The sequence below is a fragment of the Alligator mississippiensis genome, chromosome 15 (genome assembly GCF_030867095.1).
Source record: "Alligator mississippiensis isolate rAllMis1 chromosome 15, rAllMis1, whole genome shotgun sequence".
Classification (NCBI taxonomy): Eukaryota; Metazoa; Chordata; order Crocodylia; family Alligatoridae; genus Alligator; species Alligator mississippiensis.
Genome location: NC_081838.1, coordinates 25,000,215 through 25,018,695, shown reverse-complemented (window position 1 = coordinate 25,018,695; position 18,481 = coordinate 25,000,215). Strand labels below are relative to the sequence as shown.

At 53.2% G+C, this 18,481-nt stretch overlaps 2 protein-coding genes across 6 annotated transcripts in view; both read left to right on the top strand.

Moving 5' to 3' along the window:
* LOC102564763 (zinc finger protein 789-like) overlaps positions 1-10,279 on the top strand; it is a 33,382-nt gene extending 23,103 nt beyond the window's left edge. Inside the window, exons 2-6 of one of the 5 annotated variants that reach the window (XM_059718215.1) lie at positions 847-936; positions 2,118-2,270; positions 3,991-4,123; positions 8,539-8,655; positions 9,248-9,853. In XM_059718215.1, the coding sequence (XP_059574198.1) occupies positions 2,262-2,270; positions 3,991-4,123; positions 8,539-8,655; positions 9,248-9,516 (528 nt within the window). In that variant the 5' untranslated portion in view covers positions 847-936; positions 2,118-2,261 and the 3' untranslated portion in view covers positions 9,517-9,853. The other 4 variants (XR_009457293.1, XR_009457292.1, XR_009457294.1 and 1 more) reach the window with 4 other exon arrangements.
* Positions 9,660-11,834, top strand: LOC132243320 (gastrula zinc finger protein XlCGF57.1-like). Its single transcript, XM_059718118.1, has 2 exons — positions 9,660-9,690; positions 10,272-11,834. Exons 1-2 carry the CDS (start codon positions 9,660-9,662, stop codon positions 11,465-11,467), a joined length of 1,227 nt encoding a protein of 408 aa, XP_059574101.1. The 3' UTR covers positions 11,468-11,834.
* The last annotated feature ends 6,647 nt before the right edge of the window (positions 11,835-18,481 follow it).

Sequence of the window (18,481 nt, the reverse complement as noted above, 5' to 3'; positions counted from 1 at the left end):
GTAGCCCAGTCATCTAACCAGCAGTCTAGTAACCCAGCTGTCTAGTAGCCCAGCCATCTACTAGCCCACGGTCTCGTAGCCCAGCCATGTAGTAGCCCAGCAGTCTAGTAGCCCAGAAGTCTACTAGCCTAGCTATCTAGTAGCCAGCTCTCTAGCACCCCAGCCATCTACTCGCCCAGAAGTCTAGTAGCCAGCTCTCTAATATCCCAATAATCCAGTAGCCCAGCGATCTAGTAGCCAGCAGTCCGATAGCCCAGCCATCTAGTAGCTCAGCCGTCTAGAAACCAACTGTCTAGTAGTCCACCCATCTAGTATCTAGCAGTCTAGTAGCCTACCCATCTAGTAGCTAAGCAATCCGGTATCCCACCACCCCTTTGTTTCCAAACTGGTTTATGCCTTTCATCGTTTTCCCTGTGCTGGTTGCTGCTGCTCCTGGCCTCTTAGAGGGTCCTCTCATCCCTGAGTTTTCACCACTGGGGATGTCTCTAAACCCCATCTGCAGAGACACCCCCAGCCACCCGGCTCGCCTTGCCGCACCCCTCTCTCTGCCTGTCCTCTCACTGTCCCTGGCCCCGTATCGGCTCGGACAAAGCTGCCACCACTTTGCTCTGCTTGAACCAGCTTTTTCACAAGCTCTGTGGCTGTGCCAGGCCCCGCCAAGGCTGACATGGGCTGGTTTGGTGGTCCTGATCAGTGCCAGAGGCCCAGTCACTCCTCGGTCATGCCCGCTGGGAGCCCTCTGTGCTCTACACTGGGCTGGTGCGGGTGTCCGGGCACTGGGGTTTTCCTAGTGACTTTGGGCTGGTTTTTATTCCTGGTTAAGCCCAGGCCTCTGTCCCATTGCAGATTCCCCCAGCGCGGAGGAGACCTGGGACTCATCGGCTGATGAAAGCCCCATGGGCGGCTTCCCCAGGCAAGACCCTTCGCTACGGGCAGGTGAGAGGCAGCGGCTGTCCTTTCCAGTTTTCATCTAAAAACCATGCTCTTTGTGTTTTGTTGGGCATCAATTCAGCATGAGGCCTGTTCACCCAGCACCCTCCTAGGACCCCCCCCCGAGAAAGTGGCCCTGTTCGTCCCCCCCTTCATCCTCCACATGAGGATCCTGAAGCAGCGTTAGGGTCCCCACTGCGTCTCCAGCAGGAAGCGACGACCATGGTTGCCCCTCCAATCATGAGACAGTCACTGGGCCTCATCTCCAGCTTCACGGCTGTGAAGATCATAGAAAATGAGGGTTGGAAAGGACCTCAGGAGGTCACATCTAGTCCAGCCCCCTGCTCCAAGCAGGACCAGCCCCACCTACATTATCCCAGCCCAGGCTTTGTCTAGCCAGGTCCACATGTGCCAAGTCACTATCACACAATTCACGGGCAAATCACGCAATAAATTGAGATCAGCCGCACGTGCCAAGTCATTATCACACAACTCACTGGCCAATCAGGCAGCAAATGGAGAGCGGCCACCTATACCTTTGGATGCCATAAAAAATGTCCACCCAGCTATAAAAAGAGCCAACTAGCTACAAAGTTAGCACTTGACAATGTGCAACAGCTTTATTGCTGGTTTCTATCCAGCTGTAATTTGAATGCGGGGCAGGGCCCAATGTCTCGGGGACTGCAGAGTTGGCAGAAAGTCACTGTGAAGAGATCCCAACGCTGGTCTTGTCTTCAAGAACGACCCCAGGCTCCTGACAGACTGAGTGTTAACTCGAATAGGCCTGTGGCAAGGCATCGGCACAAGGCTACACAGGCCCCATCAGGCCAATACACAGTCCCCTTTGTTTCTATTTCTCCTTTTATACAGCAGTCAAAGCACATTATGTGTGATGTTCCACCCATATCTTAACTATCTGGAGCTGACTTGTGCTGTGGGCTTGCTCCGCATCCTGCTCTGGGGGTTCCTGGTCCAGCTTCACCTGGTACTGGGCTTCTCCCTCTTGTGCAGCCTCTCCCACTCCTGTCCTCTGGCCCATGTAGCCAGGTTTTGCTTCTGCGAGGAGTTCAGGCATCAGTCCAGCTCACCGATCAGGCCTATGCTTCAGCAAAGCCTTTGTACGAGCAATATCTCTATATCCATCCGTGTTTCAGCAAGACCTGCAGATGCTTTTCCTCTTCTGGTAGCTATAGGGGTCCTGTGCACAGCCTCCGGAGGAAGGGCCTGTAAACCTGGAGCGGCTGAGACCATCCCCAGGGAGATCAGGGGTGAGGGGATTCCTGACACCTGGGCCAGGCGAAGTGCATGAAAAGCAGGGAGAGGACACAGCCATGAGCAAGGTACCGGTGTGTGAACATGGAGCAGCAGGTGCGGGGAAGCGCCAGAGCATCAGGGAGACCTGAAGAGCCCCAAGAGGAGCTCGCTACCCTGTCCATATCAGCTGGGACTGGAAGTGCCCGTCTCGGCCACTGTGGGTCCAGCACTACCTCGAAAGGCTGCTTCAACAGAGCATTTGAAGATGGGGCGTCCCAAGAGACAGCCTCAGTGGCCCCCAGCTGGCACCCAGGGTGAGGGTCTCCTCAGCTGAGGTGCCTCTCACTAGGGTTACCATATTTCCAGTTTCAAAACAGGACACCTGTTCGGGGGGGTAATATGATTGTGGGGGGTAGTAATATGCCTGTGCCCTGCCCCTCACTCCCAAGCCACAGCCCCCAGCCCTTCTGTTCTTGCTGATACTCCTCACTCCCAACCTGCAGTCCCCTGGCCCTGCCTGCGCCCCACGCTCCTGACCCACAGTCCCCTGCCCCCTTTAATGCCCCTCACTACAAGCCACAGCCCCCACTCAGCCTTTCCAGTGCCCCTCACTCCCAACCCGCAGCCCCCTGCCCCCCCCAGCCCTGCAATGCCTGTCACTCCCTACCCACAGTTCCCTGCAACCCCAGCCCTGCTGCCCCCGAAGAACCCCCCTTCCCCCACTGGAGGGGCAGGCACCTCCTCCGCCGTGCTGCAGCTGCAGCGCTGGAGTTGGGAGGACCCAAAAAAAGGGACACGGGGAGAACCGGACATGTGGTGACTCTACCCTGAAAACATGGAGGGGCTCTGCACCTCAGTCCAGCGGGGTCCCTCTAGCCCCAGGGCAGAATCGTGAGCCAGCCATGTGCTAGGTCTGAGCTCCTGAGTCCTGGAGGGAAATCCAGGATCCACTGATGGATTGGGAAGTGAATCCCAATGTCCTGGCACCACTGGGGTCGAGGACAGATTCCCAGAGTTGCTGATATCTGCAGGACCCCACCATCGCGAACCCCCCCCCCCCCCCCGGTGTGACCTGTGCCCAAAGGAAACAGACACTGGGTGAGGTGTAATATCTCCATCTCTGTGCCTGGAGTCAGAAAACCAATGGCCCCCTGCTTCCCCTCTCCCCTGCCCTGCTTCCAGGCTGAGTTTAGGCTGAGTCCTGCCTGCTTCATCCCATCCCAGGCCATTGGGGACCCTTGTTCCCCCTTCCTGACTCTGCTCCTTCCCCTGCCCTTCGTTTCCACCCCACAGCCGGATGCACCAGGGATGGCTACAGCCACCCTAGATCAGGTAGGTCACTGGCAGGGGGGTTCCCTGTGTTTTGTGCAGGGCAGTAGATCTGGGATTTGGGGCCTGCGGCGCTCCCCCCATACTCCCAGAGCTTCAAGGGGAAAAAGGGAAGACTCCTGACACCACCAACACGCGGGCGAGAAGGGTGAATCCCGTGTCTCAGGCAGGATGTTCTCCCTTGCAAGTCACTTCCATAAAAACAGCTACCCTAGAGGACACTCGGAGCACCTGGTCTGCCATCCCCACTGGTGGTATCGCGATGGCAGTGCTCTCCTTATAGACCAAGTGTATAGCCGCGGAGGGAACAGCTGCTGGATGACAACTCCTGGCATGACGGGAGCTAAAGTGGAGAAATGCAGTGCTCCATCCATGTCCATGTCAGGCCCCTTACCAGAGCACCTGCATCAACTGAGGAGGAAGACTCAGGTTTGTGAAGGTCAGGAGGAGGAGACACTGATGGGGTAATGCTTGCAGCTGCAGCTCCCAGAGGCCGCTGAGGACATTTCTGTGTACTTCACGCGGGAGGAGTGGGAGCTACTGGAGGATGAAGACAAGGAGCTTTACCAGGACCAGATGCTGAGGAACTACCAAGTCCTGGTTTCCCTGGGTAACGTTCTGGTTCTTGTTTTTCTGATCTGAAACGTCCCGTTCTTTCTCCCTCCTCCTTGACGGTCGTATCCTCTCTCGTGCATTTCGGGGGGTGTTTTCTATCTATTTTTGTTCCTTTGCTCTGGCCTGGTGTCTGCTTCATGTTTTCATACCCTCCTTTGCCCATTTCAGATACCTTTGCAGGGTCTTCCCCTTGATCTCACCCCTCTTGGCTCCATATCCAGCCATTTTCTTTCCAGTGTGATCCCCACTTTGCTGTCCTGGCATGTTTGTACCATCTTCAATTCATTCACTTGCCAACAACCAGCCCCAATTCACTCATTCGCCAACAACCACCATCTTCACTCACCTGCCTATTGTATCGAACACAGAACCATCCCAGCATGCAGTGCACCTTCTGCTGCTCTCTATGAGTGGAAACACACGTCGCCTGTCCTCACCCTCATGTCCTCCAAAAAAAAGAAAACTTTATAGAGGCACAAAAGCAAAGATCTCCGTGTCCTTTGTTGCACCACAAATGCCTAAAATTCATGGTGGCGATAATGCTGGTAATAAATTGTGCCACTTGATTGCAGCAGTCGTGTTTGCTGGTTGGCGGGAGAGCTTCTTGCGGTGCTCTGGAGGCCTGAGGGTCCCAATCCTGCCAACCCCATGGATGTCCAGGCGGGATTGGGTGCCTGGAGCCCCGACCTGGCTTTTCCCTCTTTAAGGGGGAATTTTGGGGTGACTCTCAGTAAATGGAGAAAGCCAGGATTTATCCACTTCTGGAGGACACTTCTTGGATCTCTGTATGTGGGGAAAGCCGTGGATTCCCCCACTGAGGAGACCAGCAGAGAGATACCAGAGACATGTCTCTTTTTGCAGTGCCCTGGTTACGGAGAGGTATGGATTCCCTGACTTTGGATTACACATTCCCTGGCTCTTCCACTGCGCCACGTGATTTGGTGACATCTGTTTCTGCCCTCAATCCCTTTTTTCCTCCTCTTGAGCTTACACCGGGCAGTCACCAATGGAGGCAGGAGCAGCAGTGGCTTTTGTAACCCAGGGCTTTTCCATGTCCTCAGCTTCTTGAGTGACACTTGTACATGTGACGCAACATGGGGGCTTCTAACGAGGAGCCTTGTAAGGTTCCTCCCACATTCCTTTCTACCCTCTTCATCACCGTGGACCATGCTGAACTTTGCCAATCTATAAAGATTTCTTTTTCCTGCTAGACCTGCTCCTTATATTGGGAAGGCTCTTTGCAAAAATCGCGTGATCCATGGTGCAAATTATAGGAAACAAGTGTGGGAAGGGACCTCGGGAGGTCACATCTAGGCCAACTCCTTAACCATCCCCAACTAGATCATCCCAACCAAAGCTTTGTCTAGCCAGGTCATCTAAACCTCCAAGGATGGAGACTCCACCACCTCTCTGAGCAGCCTGTTCCAGCGCTTCACCACCCTCCCAAGAAGGTTCTTCCTCATATCTAACCTCAACTTCCCTTGCTGCAGCCTGAGCCCATTGCTCCTTGATCAATCATCAGAGAACAGTACAGCTGCATGCTCTTTGGAGCCACCCTTCAGGGAGGTGATGGCTGCTATTCAATCCCCCCTTGGTTTTCTCTTCTGTAGGCTCACTCAGCCCAGGGCCCTCATCCTCTCCTCACCCAACCCCCAAACCATGTTCATGGCCCTCCACTGAACTCTCTCCCATCCTTTCTGCAGTGGGGGTCCACAACTGGACATGGGACTCCAGATGTGGCCTCCCTGGGGCTGACTAGAGGGGAAGAATCACTGCCCTCCATCTGCTGGCAACGCTTCTCCCCATGCAACCTGGTATCATTGAAGGTCTTCCCTGGTGACACCCATCCCTGAAATTACAAGGACATTGGCTGCCCTCATGAAAATGGGTTTTCACTTCCTAAGGACCTTTATTAAACAAGCTTGTTCGGACTGATGTGGCGGCGACTGTGCATAGCTTTTAGCGGTCGAGGTCCTTTTCTGCTGCTTTCATCCTCCTCAGCCTCCATTAAAGATCTTCCTCGGGCACCTGCCGGATGCCTGCAGGCCAGTTTCTTGGTTTCTTGGGCTTTCTTTGCTGGTTAATGCTGCTGTCCCCTTTTCTCAAGTCAAGCTACTTATCCTTGACCCATGTGTTCCCGCATACTTTGGGTGCAAGGATTTCTCATCAGGTTGGGATAAGAGGATGAGTCATTGTTGTTCTCCTCCCATGGGAGCTCTGGTGGTTACTTGCTGCTTGAGGGAGAAAAGGGTTATTATACTGTTCCTAAGCATATATGCATCTATGCATCACCTAGATCACAAGACCGTTTCAGGCTGGACATAAGGAAGAATTTCTTTACTGTCCGAGCCCCCAAGGTCTGGAACAGCCTGCCACCGGAGGTGGTTCAAGCACCTACATTGAACACCTTCAAGATGAAACTGGATGCTCATCTTGCTGGGATCCTATGACCCCAGCTGACTTCCTGCCCTTTGGGTGGGGGGCTGGACTCGATGATCTTCCGAGGTCCCTTCCAGCCCTAATGTCTATGAAATCTATGAAACCTCCTAGAATGATCCACCTAGGGTGGCCATCTTCGAGGACAGTCCAGTTGTCCTCTGTCCTCTATTGATACAAAACCAGACAGATTTATGTCCTCTTTTTTCCTCTTTAAGGCATCGGGTTTCATATCAATAGAGGACAGAGGAGCAGAAAACCAGAATATCCCCTATGATAGCCACCCTAGATCCACCCATGGGATGACAAGGCTGCTAGAGTTGCCTATACGGTTCTTATAACAGCATCCCTTTCTATACAGTGCCAAAAACAGATTACTTTCTCTCCCCTAAACAACCTTTTATTGTCGCCAGTCTGTCATAGGATCATAGGAAATGAGGGTTGGAGGGGACCTCAGGAGGTCACATCTAGTCCATCCTCCTGCTCAAAGCCAGACCATCCCCAACTGGATCATCCCAGCCAGGGCTTTGTGGAGCCAGGCCTTGAAAACCTCTGAGGATGGAGATGCCACTACCTCTCTAGGTAACCCAGTGCTTCACCACCCTCCCAATGAGAGTGTTTTTTTCCTAATATCCAACCTCAACTTCCCTTGCTGCAGCTTGAGCCCATTGCTCCTTGTTCTGTCATCTAAGAACAGTCCAGCTCCATGCGCTTTGGAGCCACCCTTCAGTGAGTTGAAGGCTGCTATTCAATCCCTCCTCGGTCTTCTCTTCTCCAGACTCAATCAGCCCAGTGCCCCCAGTCTCCCCTCATCCTGTGCCCCCAGCCACGATTCATTTTTATTGCCCTCTGCTGCACTCTCTCCAATGTGTCCACATCCTTTCTGTAGTGGGGGACCAAAATGGCACAGTACTCCAGATGTGCCCTCCCCAGTGCTGAATAGAGGGGAAGAATCACTGCCCTTAACCTGCTGGCTACGCTCCTACCAATGCAGCCCAGGATGCCATTAGGCTTCTTAGTAACAAGGGCACACTGTTGACTCCTATCCAGCTTCTTTTCCACTGTAACCCCAAGTCCTTTTTGGCAGAGGATCATTGACTCTTCACTTCCAAGACTCATCTCTGCCAACTTTTATTGAGAATAAACCCATTTCTAGTTTTTCTTTTCTGCCTGGAATTACCTTAAGAAGATCAGAGGGGTGGATGGCCACAAGTATGTTCACTGTCTCTCTCTCTTTCCAAATCAGTATCTCGAACATTTAGAAAAGCATTCTTCTTTCTTCCTCCTTGCACATCACAAATCACTGCATCTCTGCCCACCTTCTTTGGTGCCACTGTGAGCTTTTTGAGGGGTTTGTGCTTTATATTTCATACGACCATCGTACCACTTACTTGGGTGACTGAGGCCATGATGTATCAATGGTTTCTATCTGCAGTAGCTTCTCTTTTATCATAGAAACATGGGAAATGAGGGTTGGAAGGGACCTCAGGAGGTCACATCTAGTTCAACCCCTTGCTTAAAGCAGGACCAGCCCCACCTAGATCATCCCAGCCATGGCTTTGTGGAGTTGGGCCTTAAAAATCTCCAAGGATTGAGATGCCACCACCTCTTTGGGTAACCCGTCCCCTATTCTTCACCACCCTCCTCATGAGACAGTTTCTTAATATCCAACCTCAACTTCCCTTGCTGCAACCTGAGCCCATTGCTCCTTGTTCTGTCCTTAATATTCTCTTTTCCTTTTCCTCGTTAGAACATTGGAGTCCATTAGATCCTTTCTCCAAATCCCAATCGGGCCCAGTCTAGACACTCCCCAGAACAGGATACAGAGCTCCTGCACCAGCCTACATGTCCTCCTCCCTACGTGTCCTCCTTTCAGTCCCCAGTCGAATATTTGAGTCCATTGGATCCTTTCTCTGAGTCCCAGTGGGGTACTGGATAGTGGAATAACCAGCCTGTATCCGCTCCCCAACGCAGGATATCGAGGTCCCACCCCAGATTTGATCTGCTGCATCCAGCAAGGGGAGACGAAGCTCTGGGTCGACGATAATGAGGAAGGTGGGGAAAGCTGGTTGTCTGAAGATGTGTCCCCAGGTGAGTCTTGTAAATCCCTGCCCCCACTTCCAGTCACACCCCAGCTCAGAAGCTCTCAATACCCAAGGGGAGCTGGAAAACCAAAGTCTTGCCTTGAGCTGCTGCCACAAGGTCCTGACATCACACAGCTGGGCCAGATCTGTGTTGTTCAGGCAGTCCTTGCATTTCAGTGATGCAGCGACAGGCAACTCACCCCTTATTCTTCCCCTACTTAGGGCTGTTTAGGTAGGAAATCTGCCTTCAGCCCTTCAGATCCTCCTCTCCAGAGGCATTCAGGGAAGGGTTTCTGTCATTTAAAGGAGGGGCTGCCCATTGGGACATAATAAAATGCTAGGGACAAAGCCTAGCCTGCTGTCTTGATTTGAGACACAAATCTGGTACCATGAGATGAAATATCCATCTTCCCTCAGCGATACAAGAGTTGCTAGCCCTGCCCAAGGTGGCTCTTATGCCTTCCGGTAGGGCATGATCTTGTTTCAATGGCCCATGGCAGCTCTCAGAGGTGGCACAAACCTTGGTGGGTGGTATTAAGGATTGAGATGAAAAATTGTGCTACCCACCGCAATTAGATGTGTTGCTTCATTTTGAACAGGAACTCTGCTTCTCCAGTTCGAAAGACGAAGGGGAATAAAGGCAGCATTCAATGAATACCTCTGGCTGTATGAAATGCCTCTAGGTGCCGTTGGGATTCGCAAGCTTTCATGCTTGGGAGGGTACGAGCACCTCCTTGCTCCCAGCAGAATTGCCTATGGTCTGCTCCGTAACCAGGGCACTAGGAATACAAGCTGTGAGACCATGTCCAGAGTCCACCTGGAATCGGACCCCTTGTTCTCATGGGGTGCATCTACGCATGCACTTTAATGTGCATCAGCCTATTTTAATGTGCATTAAAGCATCACTGAAAAAGAAGTGCTGTTTAGTTCATGCACATTGAAGTAGGCTAATGTGCATTAAGCGTCACTTAAAAACCACGCTCTTTAGTTAATGCTCATTAAGACAAGCTAATGTATGTTCTCCTAGTACCTCACAATGGAGGTACTAGTTTTAATGTGCATTAACTGAAGTGCATTAATGCACATGTAGACGCACCCACATAGTACTTGAGGTCCAGCTGTCCTTTGGGGCACACCCCAGCACAGGGAAATAGCAGGTCTCTCCCTTTGCCAGCTGGACAGGGACTAATTTCTAGGCTCCTGTCTTCATCCAGCAGATGCTGAGAGCCTGGGCAGAGCGGAGCAGCAGCCTCCTGAGGAAGGACCAGCCAACCTGAAGTTGTTTCCAGCCAGAAACCAGCTCCCCACCCCACAGCGATGGAGAACAGCAAAGACCCAAAGAAACAGGGAAGGATTTGAAGGGAAGAGAGACCTGAAGAGCCACAAGGGCCCGGTTCTTGGGAGACAGGGGCTGCATATATGTGGAGAGCCCAGTGAGAGCTTTGGAGACAAACAAGGACTCAAGACCTACAGGGGAACCCACTGGAGGGAGAATACCCAGCCCTGTGCTGAGCACTGGGGCAGCTTCCACCATACGTGGCCTCTCTTCGAGCTCCAGAGAATGCACTCGGGGGAGCACCCCCACCTCTGCCTGCAGTGTGGGAAAAGCTTCATCTCCCTGAGCAACCTCCGAGTGCACCAAGGCGCATGTGCAGGGGAACCTCTGTACCGCTGTGCTGAGTGCAAGAAGAGCTTTGCCAGGTGGGATCATCTCCAGAACCACACGTGTGCATGCGGGGGAGAAGCCCTTCTCCTGCCCACAGTGCGGGAAGAGCTTCATCAAGAGCTCCACCCTCACGCAGCACCGGCGTGTGCACACTGGGAAGAAGCCGTTCTCCTGCAGCCAGTGCGGGAAGAGCTTCACACAGAGCTCCAAGCTCACACAGCACCTGCGCGTGCACACAGGGGAGAAGCCCTTCTCCTGCCTGCAGTGCGGGAAGAGCTTCACCGAGAGCTCCACACTCACCACTCACCTGCGTGTGCACACGGGGGAGAAGCCCTTCTCCTGCAGCCAGTGTGGGAAGAGCTTCAAGCGGTCGACGCTCACGCACCATCTGCACGCACACACAGGGGAGAAACCGTTTGCTTGCACCCAGTGTGAGAAGAGCTTCGCCGAGAGCTCGACGCTCGTGAGTCACCTGCACACGCACACAGGGGAGAGGCTGTTTTCTTGCACCCAGTGCGGGAAGGGCTTTGCCAAGAGGTCTACCCTCACGCATCACCTGCACATGGACGAGAAGCCACTCTGCTGCCCTCAGTGTTGGAAGAGTTTCCCCAAGAGGTCGAAACTCACAAAGTACCTGCGCCTGCATGCAAGGGAGAAGCTGTTTCCTTGCCCACAGTGTGGGAAGAGCTTCAGTGACAGTGCCATGTTTGCCAAGCACCAGCGCACGCATGCGGGGGAGAGGCCATTCTGCTGCAGCCAGTGTGGGAAGAGCTTCACGCACAGCTCCACGCTCACCAGCCACATGCGCCTGCACACGGGGGAGAAGCCTTTCTCCTGTGCCCACTGCAGGAAGGGCTTCGTTGAGAGGTCCAATCTCACAAAGCACCAGCGCGTGCACACGGGAGAGAAGCCGTTCTCCTGCACCTTGTGTGAGAAGTGCTTCACCCATAGGTCATCGCTCACCAAGCACCAGCGCGTGCACACGGGGGAGAAGCCATACCGCTGTGCCCAGTGCCAGAAGTGTTTCCGGCAGAGCTGTGCCCTGAGCAAGCACCAGCGAACCCACAAGAGCAGGGTCGTCACAGAGAACAGGGGGCAGTTTCCGTCATCCTCCCTGGGCCGTGGGAGTGAGGGTCCTGCCCCTGGACTGTAACGCCCCCAGCTCCCTCCTGCATCCATGTGGCATGTCCCACATGGGATATTATGGTAGCTTCTAGTGGCAGCTGGGACAGAGAAGACGACAGGTGAAGAGTTAAGTAATGGTGCCAAGTAACGAGGATAAAAGCTGGGAGGACAAAAAAACAAAGTTGCTCCCCAGAAAGATGTTCTTTTTTGAACAGTCAGTCCCAGGTTGCTACCTGCAGTAGCAAGTTGACCCCTTCCTTTCCCTTCCTATGATGTATAAGACATCACCCTTGTCATCTGTTTTTTCCCGTCCTTGATTTTTCTTGTCTAGTTCTACATCAGCCGCGAGAGAACTGGTTTGGATGGTTTGGATCAATAAAGCGAATATCCATGAATCAGTTCTCAACCGTTTTGTCCTAGTCCGCCTCAGTGATTCACTATTTTGCTTGTGACAGTGCTAGGACAGGCTTGGATATCAAGAAAATCTTATTTTGGGGGGTGAGGAATGGGACATTTGGGAATTAACTGTTTCTCACCATTCTAAGGAGACCTTGCCTCTGGCTCCCGTGATGGGAACACCTTCACAGCGACCACCCCGCTTCAGTCCCAACCCAAACTGGATGTGGCTGCAGAGGGGCTCTTTTTACATGCACCCAGGCTTCCCCCTGTCTCAATGCCTCTGCAACTCAGCCCTAGCTAGAAGTGCCGGCCAGGCTGAGCCTCATGATTCCTGGGTCGGTGAGACCATGTCCTGGGTTGCAGCATCACCTGCTGTCTCCACAGCCCTACCAGTGAGCTCCAGCTGGCTCTGTCCCTCCATAAGGCCAGGAGTGCCACTCAGGGAAGTGCAGCAAGACAAGTCACATGTCCGGTGCCAGCCATCATGTGCTGGTCAGCTGGAACAGAGTAGACACAGCCCTGGGGTCAAGGTCACCAGGTCTTGCAGCGTCCAGGTCAAAAGGGGAGCCTCATCCACTAATGCACCTTCCAGCCTCCTGCTGCCCGAGTTAAATAAATGAACCCAGATTAGGCCAGCCAGCACACACACCTCCCTAACCTTCACCCCCATGGTACGGGACAACAGGGTGCAGGGCAGGTGCTACTTTTACCGCAAGGCTGAACACATCAGACAGGTGGTTTGTCACCTGGTTTGGGTCAGAGGGAAGCCCAGAGTCTGCAAACTGGGTTAGAGTTCATGCCTAAGCCTTTGAGTGACTTCCAGTGACAAGCTTTCCTTGCTTTCTTCCAACCACATCAAGCAGGTCCTGCTCACTGGACCGGATCCAGGCCAGCTTTCCATCCAAGGTGGGGTAGCCTGCCACGATAAATCTAAACTTGCCATGATAAAAAAAAAAGTCACCGTGCATTTTCACAAGTGACTAACTTAGCAAAATGACAATTTTTGGTGCTGTTTCGTAATGTGCATCTAAACAATATAGACCGTGTACAAGTACCTGCCTTGTGCTCTTTCCCTTAATATCTGCCCACAGGTTCCTTGTTTCAGAGGGATACAACCACAACAGGACTTTGCTGACCTGGTCCCACCTACCTCATTTCAAAGCCTGTGGGGGAAAAGGGACCTGTGACTGAGTGGGGTCTCAAGAATTGTCAGAAATGGCTAGATCATCTGGGTCTTCGAGGTGAGGCTGATTTTTTTTCAGCAAGGCTTTGGGAAAGGCTGAGAGCAAATCAGCAGCACCAGCTGGAAGGCCTAAAGCATATTGCTATCAATGTACTTCATAAAGAACTAAAGCTGACTTTGACCTCTAAAAATACTCTGATTTTCCAAGGTTCTGTGGGTAGATATGACATCTTTTTTAGACCAACTGAATAGTTGGAAAAATTGTTCTTTGCAGGCTTTTGGGCACAAACACCCGTCTTCAGGGATAAAGAGAAGGGCGTTTGTGCCTGAAAACTTGAACAATTTTTCCAACTGTTCAGTTGGTCTAATAAAAGACATCACATCTACCCAAAGAACCTTGTCTGCCTATGTCCTTAGCCCAACACGGCTACAACCAACTACCCTGATTTTTCAATGAATTCATCTCTCAACAGCTTTTTAACCACCCTTGTGTCATACAGACGTGGACAGCTGTTGCCCCCCCTGGCTTGGCTGTGGTAGGTCAGCGTGTTTTTTTGGTGTCTTTACACCATATATAAGCCTTGTAGTTGTGTGACAGGATTGATTGTGTTGCTCTAGGGATCAGTGAGCCAGGGACTTATCTGGGATGGTTTGGATAGGGGCGACTGTGTCTCAAACAGGAGGTTGAACTAGATGAGCTGTGAAAGTCCCTTTCTTATTACTTTCCTTTGAAAGTAGCTCATCTAATCTCATCTCCTGCTTTTCCATGATCTGCTAATGAGTACGGTGTCACTGTAATTTCCCCCACAGAAATGCTAGGAAAGACTCTGGGAACACATCTACACATGCACAGTTACTGTGCATTAACTTAGGTTATTGAAAAATACTGTGCAGTATGGGCATGTGTCTACACATGCATGCCCATACTGTGCAGTAACTATAGCAACTTATGCCCACTAAGTTACTGCGCAGTAAGGCACATGTAAATGCCTTACTGTGCAGTAATACTGTGTGCGCAGACTGACTTGGGAGTAACTTTACTCCCAAGTTGGTGCACACAGCATTGTTGTGCTGTAGCACCTACACATATAGAGACGCCAGTCTAAAAACTGCTTACAGTGCAGTCACTGCGCAGAAAATTCACATGTAAACACGCCCCGTGTGTCTTGACAATGCCAGGGTCTCCTTCCACAACACTTGTAGAAGCTGTTGGGGTGAGGACCATGGGGTGACAGCATGGGTGAACTTTAACCAGACCCCAGCATGGACGAGAGAGGGGGAAAGGGGCTGGGAAACTCTTCTTATGGGTACTGTTTTGCCGGCAAGTGAGCATCTGTCCAGCAAACCCCCTTCCAGGAGCAAACTGGCCTGAAATGGTCCCCTCCACTCTTGCAGAACACAGAAAACTTAGCATAATGTAGTAGAAGACAAGATGAGGCTGACCGTTGATCCTAATCTCCATACGGCTCTATAACAGGAGCCCTAAAAGGGTGGGATGAGAGGCTGACAGCCAGCCAGTCCTCTGACCTGCTCATTGGGGAGTAGCCCACCTTCTCTCACCTCTTGCTGGGCACCACTTGAGCCATGGCCATGACGGCAGGTGGGGAAGTGCATTCACATAGCAACTGCATCCCTTTGAGAGAGGAAACCAGTCCCCACCATCACAGGTGACTGGTATAGGAGGTATGGGGAGGCGGGCAGGTGCCCACCCTGAGATTGGCCCCCGACTTGGCACCGCTCAGCATGGGGCAGTTTTTCTGCCACACGGGCCGGTGGTGTGCTTGTGGAGGGACAGGCACTAAGCTGCAGCACAGAAGTGGATGTGGGGCTTTTGGCCCACCCCCGGGCCCACCCACAAATTGTGCCCTCCCCCAGACTCAGGAGTCACCCCGCCAACCATGGCTTTGGCAACTGGCTGGAGGGGCCTATGCCAGAAAGATACCTGAAGGTCCCTTTGCTCCTGCCAACCAATGGCCCCCAAGACACCAACCATCATCACCTGCCTCCGAGATGTGATATCAGCAGAGCTGTCATTGGCATTTATGGCCCCAGGAGGTGGCGAAAAAGATGTGTGACCCAGCCCTTAAGCATCCTCTCATAGAGAAATACCTCTTCCTCCCATCCTAGACCTTCTGCTACTGTGGCCATCAGACCATCACAGCTATCATCTCCACTGCCTAAGCACCTCAAATTGTTGGGGGGACATTGGCACAGGTCTGAGGCGATAAGGGGGCAAGAGGCTTGTGGAGGGTCTACAGGGATTGGGGAGAGGCTTCCCTCTTTCAGGATTTGCCTCTTCTTTGAGACCTTCCAGGCTGCTTTCCTGTTCTGGGCCTTCTGTCAGACTTCCCCTGCAATCTCCAACCTCTGGGAAATGTTTCTGCTGTGTCTTTCAGCTCTTGCCTTGGCTAAAGTCATAGACTCGTAGAAAACGAGGGTGAGAAGGGACCTCAGGCGGTTGCATCTAGTCCAACCCCCTGCTTCCAGCAGGACCAGCCCCAACTATATCATCCCAGCCAGGGCTTTGTCTAGCCAGGTCTTCAAAATCTCCCAAGGATGGAGATGCCACCACCTTTCTGGGTAACCTGTTCCAGTGCTTCCCCACTTCATTGTGAGAAAGTTTGTCTTCATATCCAACCTCAACTTCCCTTGCTGCAGCCTGAGCCCATTGCTGCTTGTTCTGTCATCTGAAAGCAGTCCAGCTCCATGCTTCTTGAGCCACCCTTCAGGGAGTTGAAGGCTGCTATTTGATCCCCCCTGGGTCTTCCCTTCTCCAGACTAAATAAGTCCAGCTCCCTCAGCCTCTCCTCATACATCATGAACCATGTTCATTGTCTTCCACGGGGACTCACTCCAACTTGTCCACATCCTTTCTGTAGTTGGAGGAGCCCAAAACTGGACACAGGACTCCAGACCTGGGGGTCACAGTAGACAATAAGCTGGATACGAGCCAACAGTGTGCCCTTCCCAAGCGGCAGTAGTAGAAGCATTGCCAACAGGCTGAGGGAAGTAATTATTCCTCTCTATTCTTTACTGGTGGGGCCACATCTGGAGGCGTCAGGAAGCTCCTGGCTCAAGCCAGCGCTGGCAGGGAGTGACATCCCCCTGAGCTGCTGCATTGTGGGGCATTTCCTTGGGGAGCTGAGCAGGACCTGGCTCCGGGGGGGGGAGGGAGACGCTGCGGCCGTGACCCTGCAGGACTTGGCTGAGTATAGAGTTGACCCCGGCACAGCCATCCCAGTGTGGGATGGGAAGAGCTTCTGGCAGGAGACCAGACTCATCCACCAGGCATCCAGGGACCCGGCCTCAGCGTACACCACCCAAATGGGATACATCTCTGAGGAGACCCCAGTTGAGAGAAGCAGTGGCACATGATGGGGGTGAACGAGCCTGGGGGCCATGTCAGGCTACGGGCCCTCATCACAGGATGTGTGGAAAAACTCCATACTCTTCTCTTCTTAGTCTCTTCCTTTTTGCGTTTTTTTGTTATTGTCTCTCACCTGTCTGTCAGCCAACTGCTAAGCAACCAGCTCTGCCTAGTGACCTGGGCCAGGTGAGGGGGGGTGGGCCAAGCTCTCTATTGTGTTAGCATTGACCTCGTGGCATAGGGGCAGGGGCTTGACCCCTGTCACTCTAGGAGCTGACCACTACTTAGGTGACACTGTTTGTTCTAAGATTATTCTTTGATATTTCTCTAAGCTGTACCCTTCCCCAAGCCTGTCCTCTGTAACCAATAAAGCTCTTCACTGTACAAGTGTGGTGAACTAATTGGGAGAGGGACTGGGGGCATGCCTTCAAACTCCCTAACTCAGCTGACTAGGGGAGGCTACCTTTTGGTGCTTCAGGCTAAAGGAAGCACCCCAGGTTCTAGCAGTGGGTCAAGCACCCTCAAGGTCTACAAGGCCTGTGTAGCCCAGGGGGCACAGGGCCCCAAAACAGACCAGAACCCCTGGGTGGCGGCAGTGGTACCCCCAGGCTTGCGGGTGTACTCCAGGAAGGGGGTCAGCCAGATGTGAAGCACCCCTGGGGAGGCACTTGGGAGACTGGTAGGTGGTCAGGTGCAGTGAGGTGGGTGGCTCAGAGCAGGAGTGCCCCTACTGGCCCGCCACAGGATGCATCCTGGTTCTGGGCATCGTGGCCTCAAAGTGCACTTGTCCCCACTTCGCATGCCCCTGCCCAGATGGGCTGCGAGCCCACCAACCCCCTTGCACCCTCCAGAACCAGGTTCAATGGCTGAGGGGAGCCCATGACAGAGGCTCAGGCCAGCTGAGGCAGCGGTGGGGGGTATCTGCTCCCCAGGGATGGGGGCTACATGCTGAGACGCCATTCACCACCTCTTCCAGCCTGCTGTCCATACTGACTGGATCGGGGAAAGATCTCCCGGCCACTGGTCCCAGTACTGTGACCCTGCGGTGCCTGAGGATGGTTCTACCCCAGGCAGCTGGCAATGACCTGGCTCCCAAAGGGAGCATGAAAAGAGTCACCTAGGCTCGTGGAAAGCTCAGATGCCCACAGTATCCACACCCTTGCTGCACCCCAGTCGGGCAAAGGATGGAAAGTCCTGCAGTGCGGAGCATGAGGACACCAGGGTCGAGGCCCCATGCTGCACGGAGCATGAGAAGCAGCCAAAATCCAGGCTGCGGCCACAGTCTGTGCACACACACAGGCTGAAACGATGTGGCCATGACACCAGGGGCCATCCAGGAATCCATCTCTACCTAGCGACTGCAGAAAATGTCCGGTTTCAGGTTTGCAACGAGCTGCCCCGGGACCCCGCAGCCAGGAGAGACTTTTGGCCTGGCAAAAGGGCTCTTTGCCTGGAACAGGAGAGCTCCTTTTGCTTTGTGATGCCAGTGGGTACTGGATCCAGCCAAGGATGCACATGTGAAGGCTGGTTTGTGCTGGGAGGTGCCCAGGGAGCCTCAGGGAAGCTGGGGCACAGGCACTCAACACTGGCTCCCAGCCTCCAACTGACTCCCCCAGCTCAGATCCCATCTCTGGCCTAGCCTGGCAACTGCCCTCACCATATCATGCTCTCCCTATAGCCCAGACTAAAGCCAGCGGCACTGATGGTCACCTAGCCTGGTCTCCTTCCCTCCCCAGATTCAATCAGAGATGGGGCCTGCAGAGGTCACATCCAATCTGAGCCCTGCTAGAGGCCGGATCAGCCCCATCCAAACCAGCCTGGACAAACCCAGCAGCCCAGCTCTTCATAAGATGATCATCCAACACAGGAAAATCTCAGGAGGGTCCAGAGGTGGCCGAGAAAGGCGATCAGAGCCATGGAAAGCAAGCTGCACAAGGAGAGGTGGAAGGAGCTGAGGACTCTCCATTACTGGAGAGTTCAAGATGTTGAACAGCCACTGGTCAGGGATGATCTAGGCGCAGCTATGCCTATGCCCAAGGGAGCTGGGGACTCTTCATCACTGGAGGGGTTCCAGGAGAGGTTAAACAACCACC

What these genes read in the sequence shown, in the direction of transcription:
- LOC132243320 (XM_059718118.1), top strand. Translation starts at nt 9,660, where the DNA reads ATGTATGTTCTCCTAGTACCTCACAATGGAG. An exon ending in CCTAGTACCTCACAATGGAG is followed by an intron (nt 9,691 to 10,271) that starts GTACTAGTTTTA and finishes CATCTCCCTGAG; the next exon opens with CAACCTCCGAGTGCACCAAG.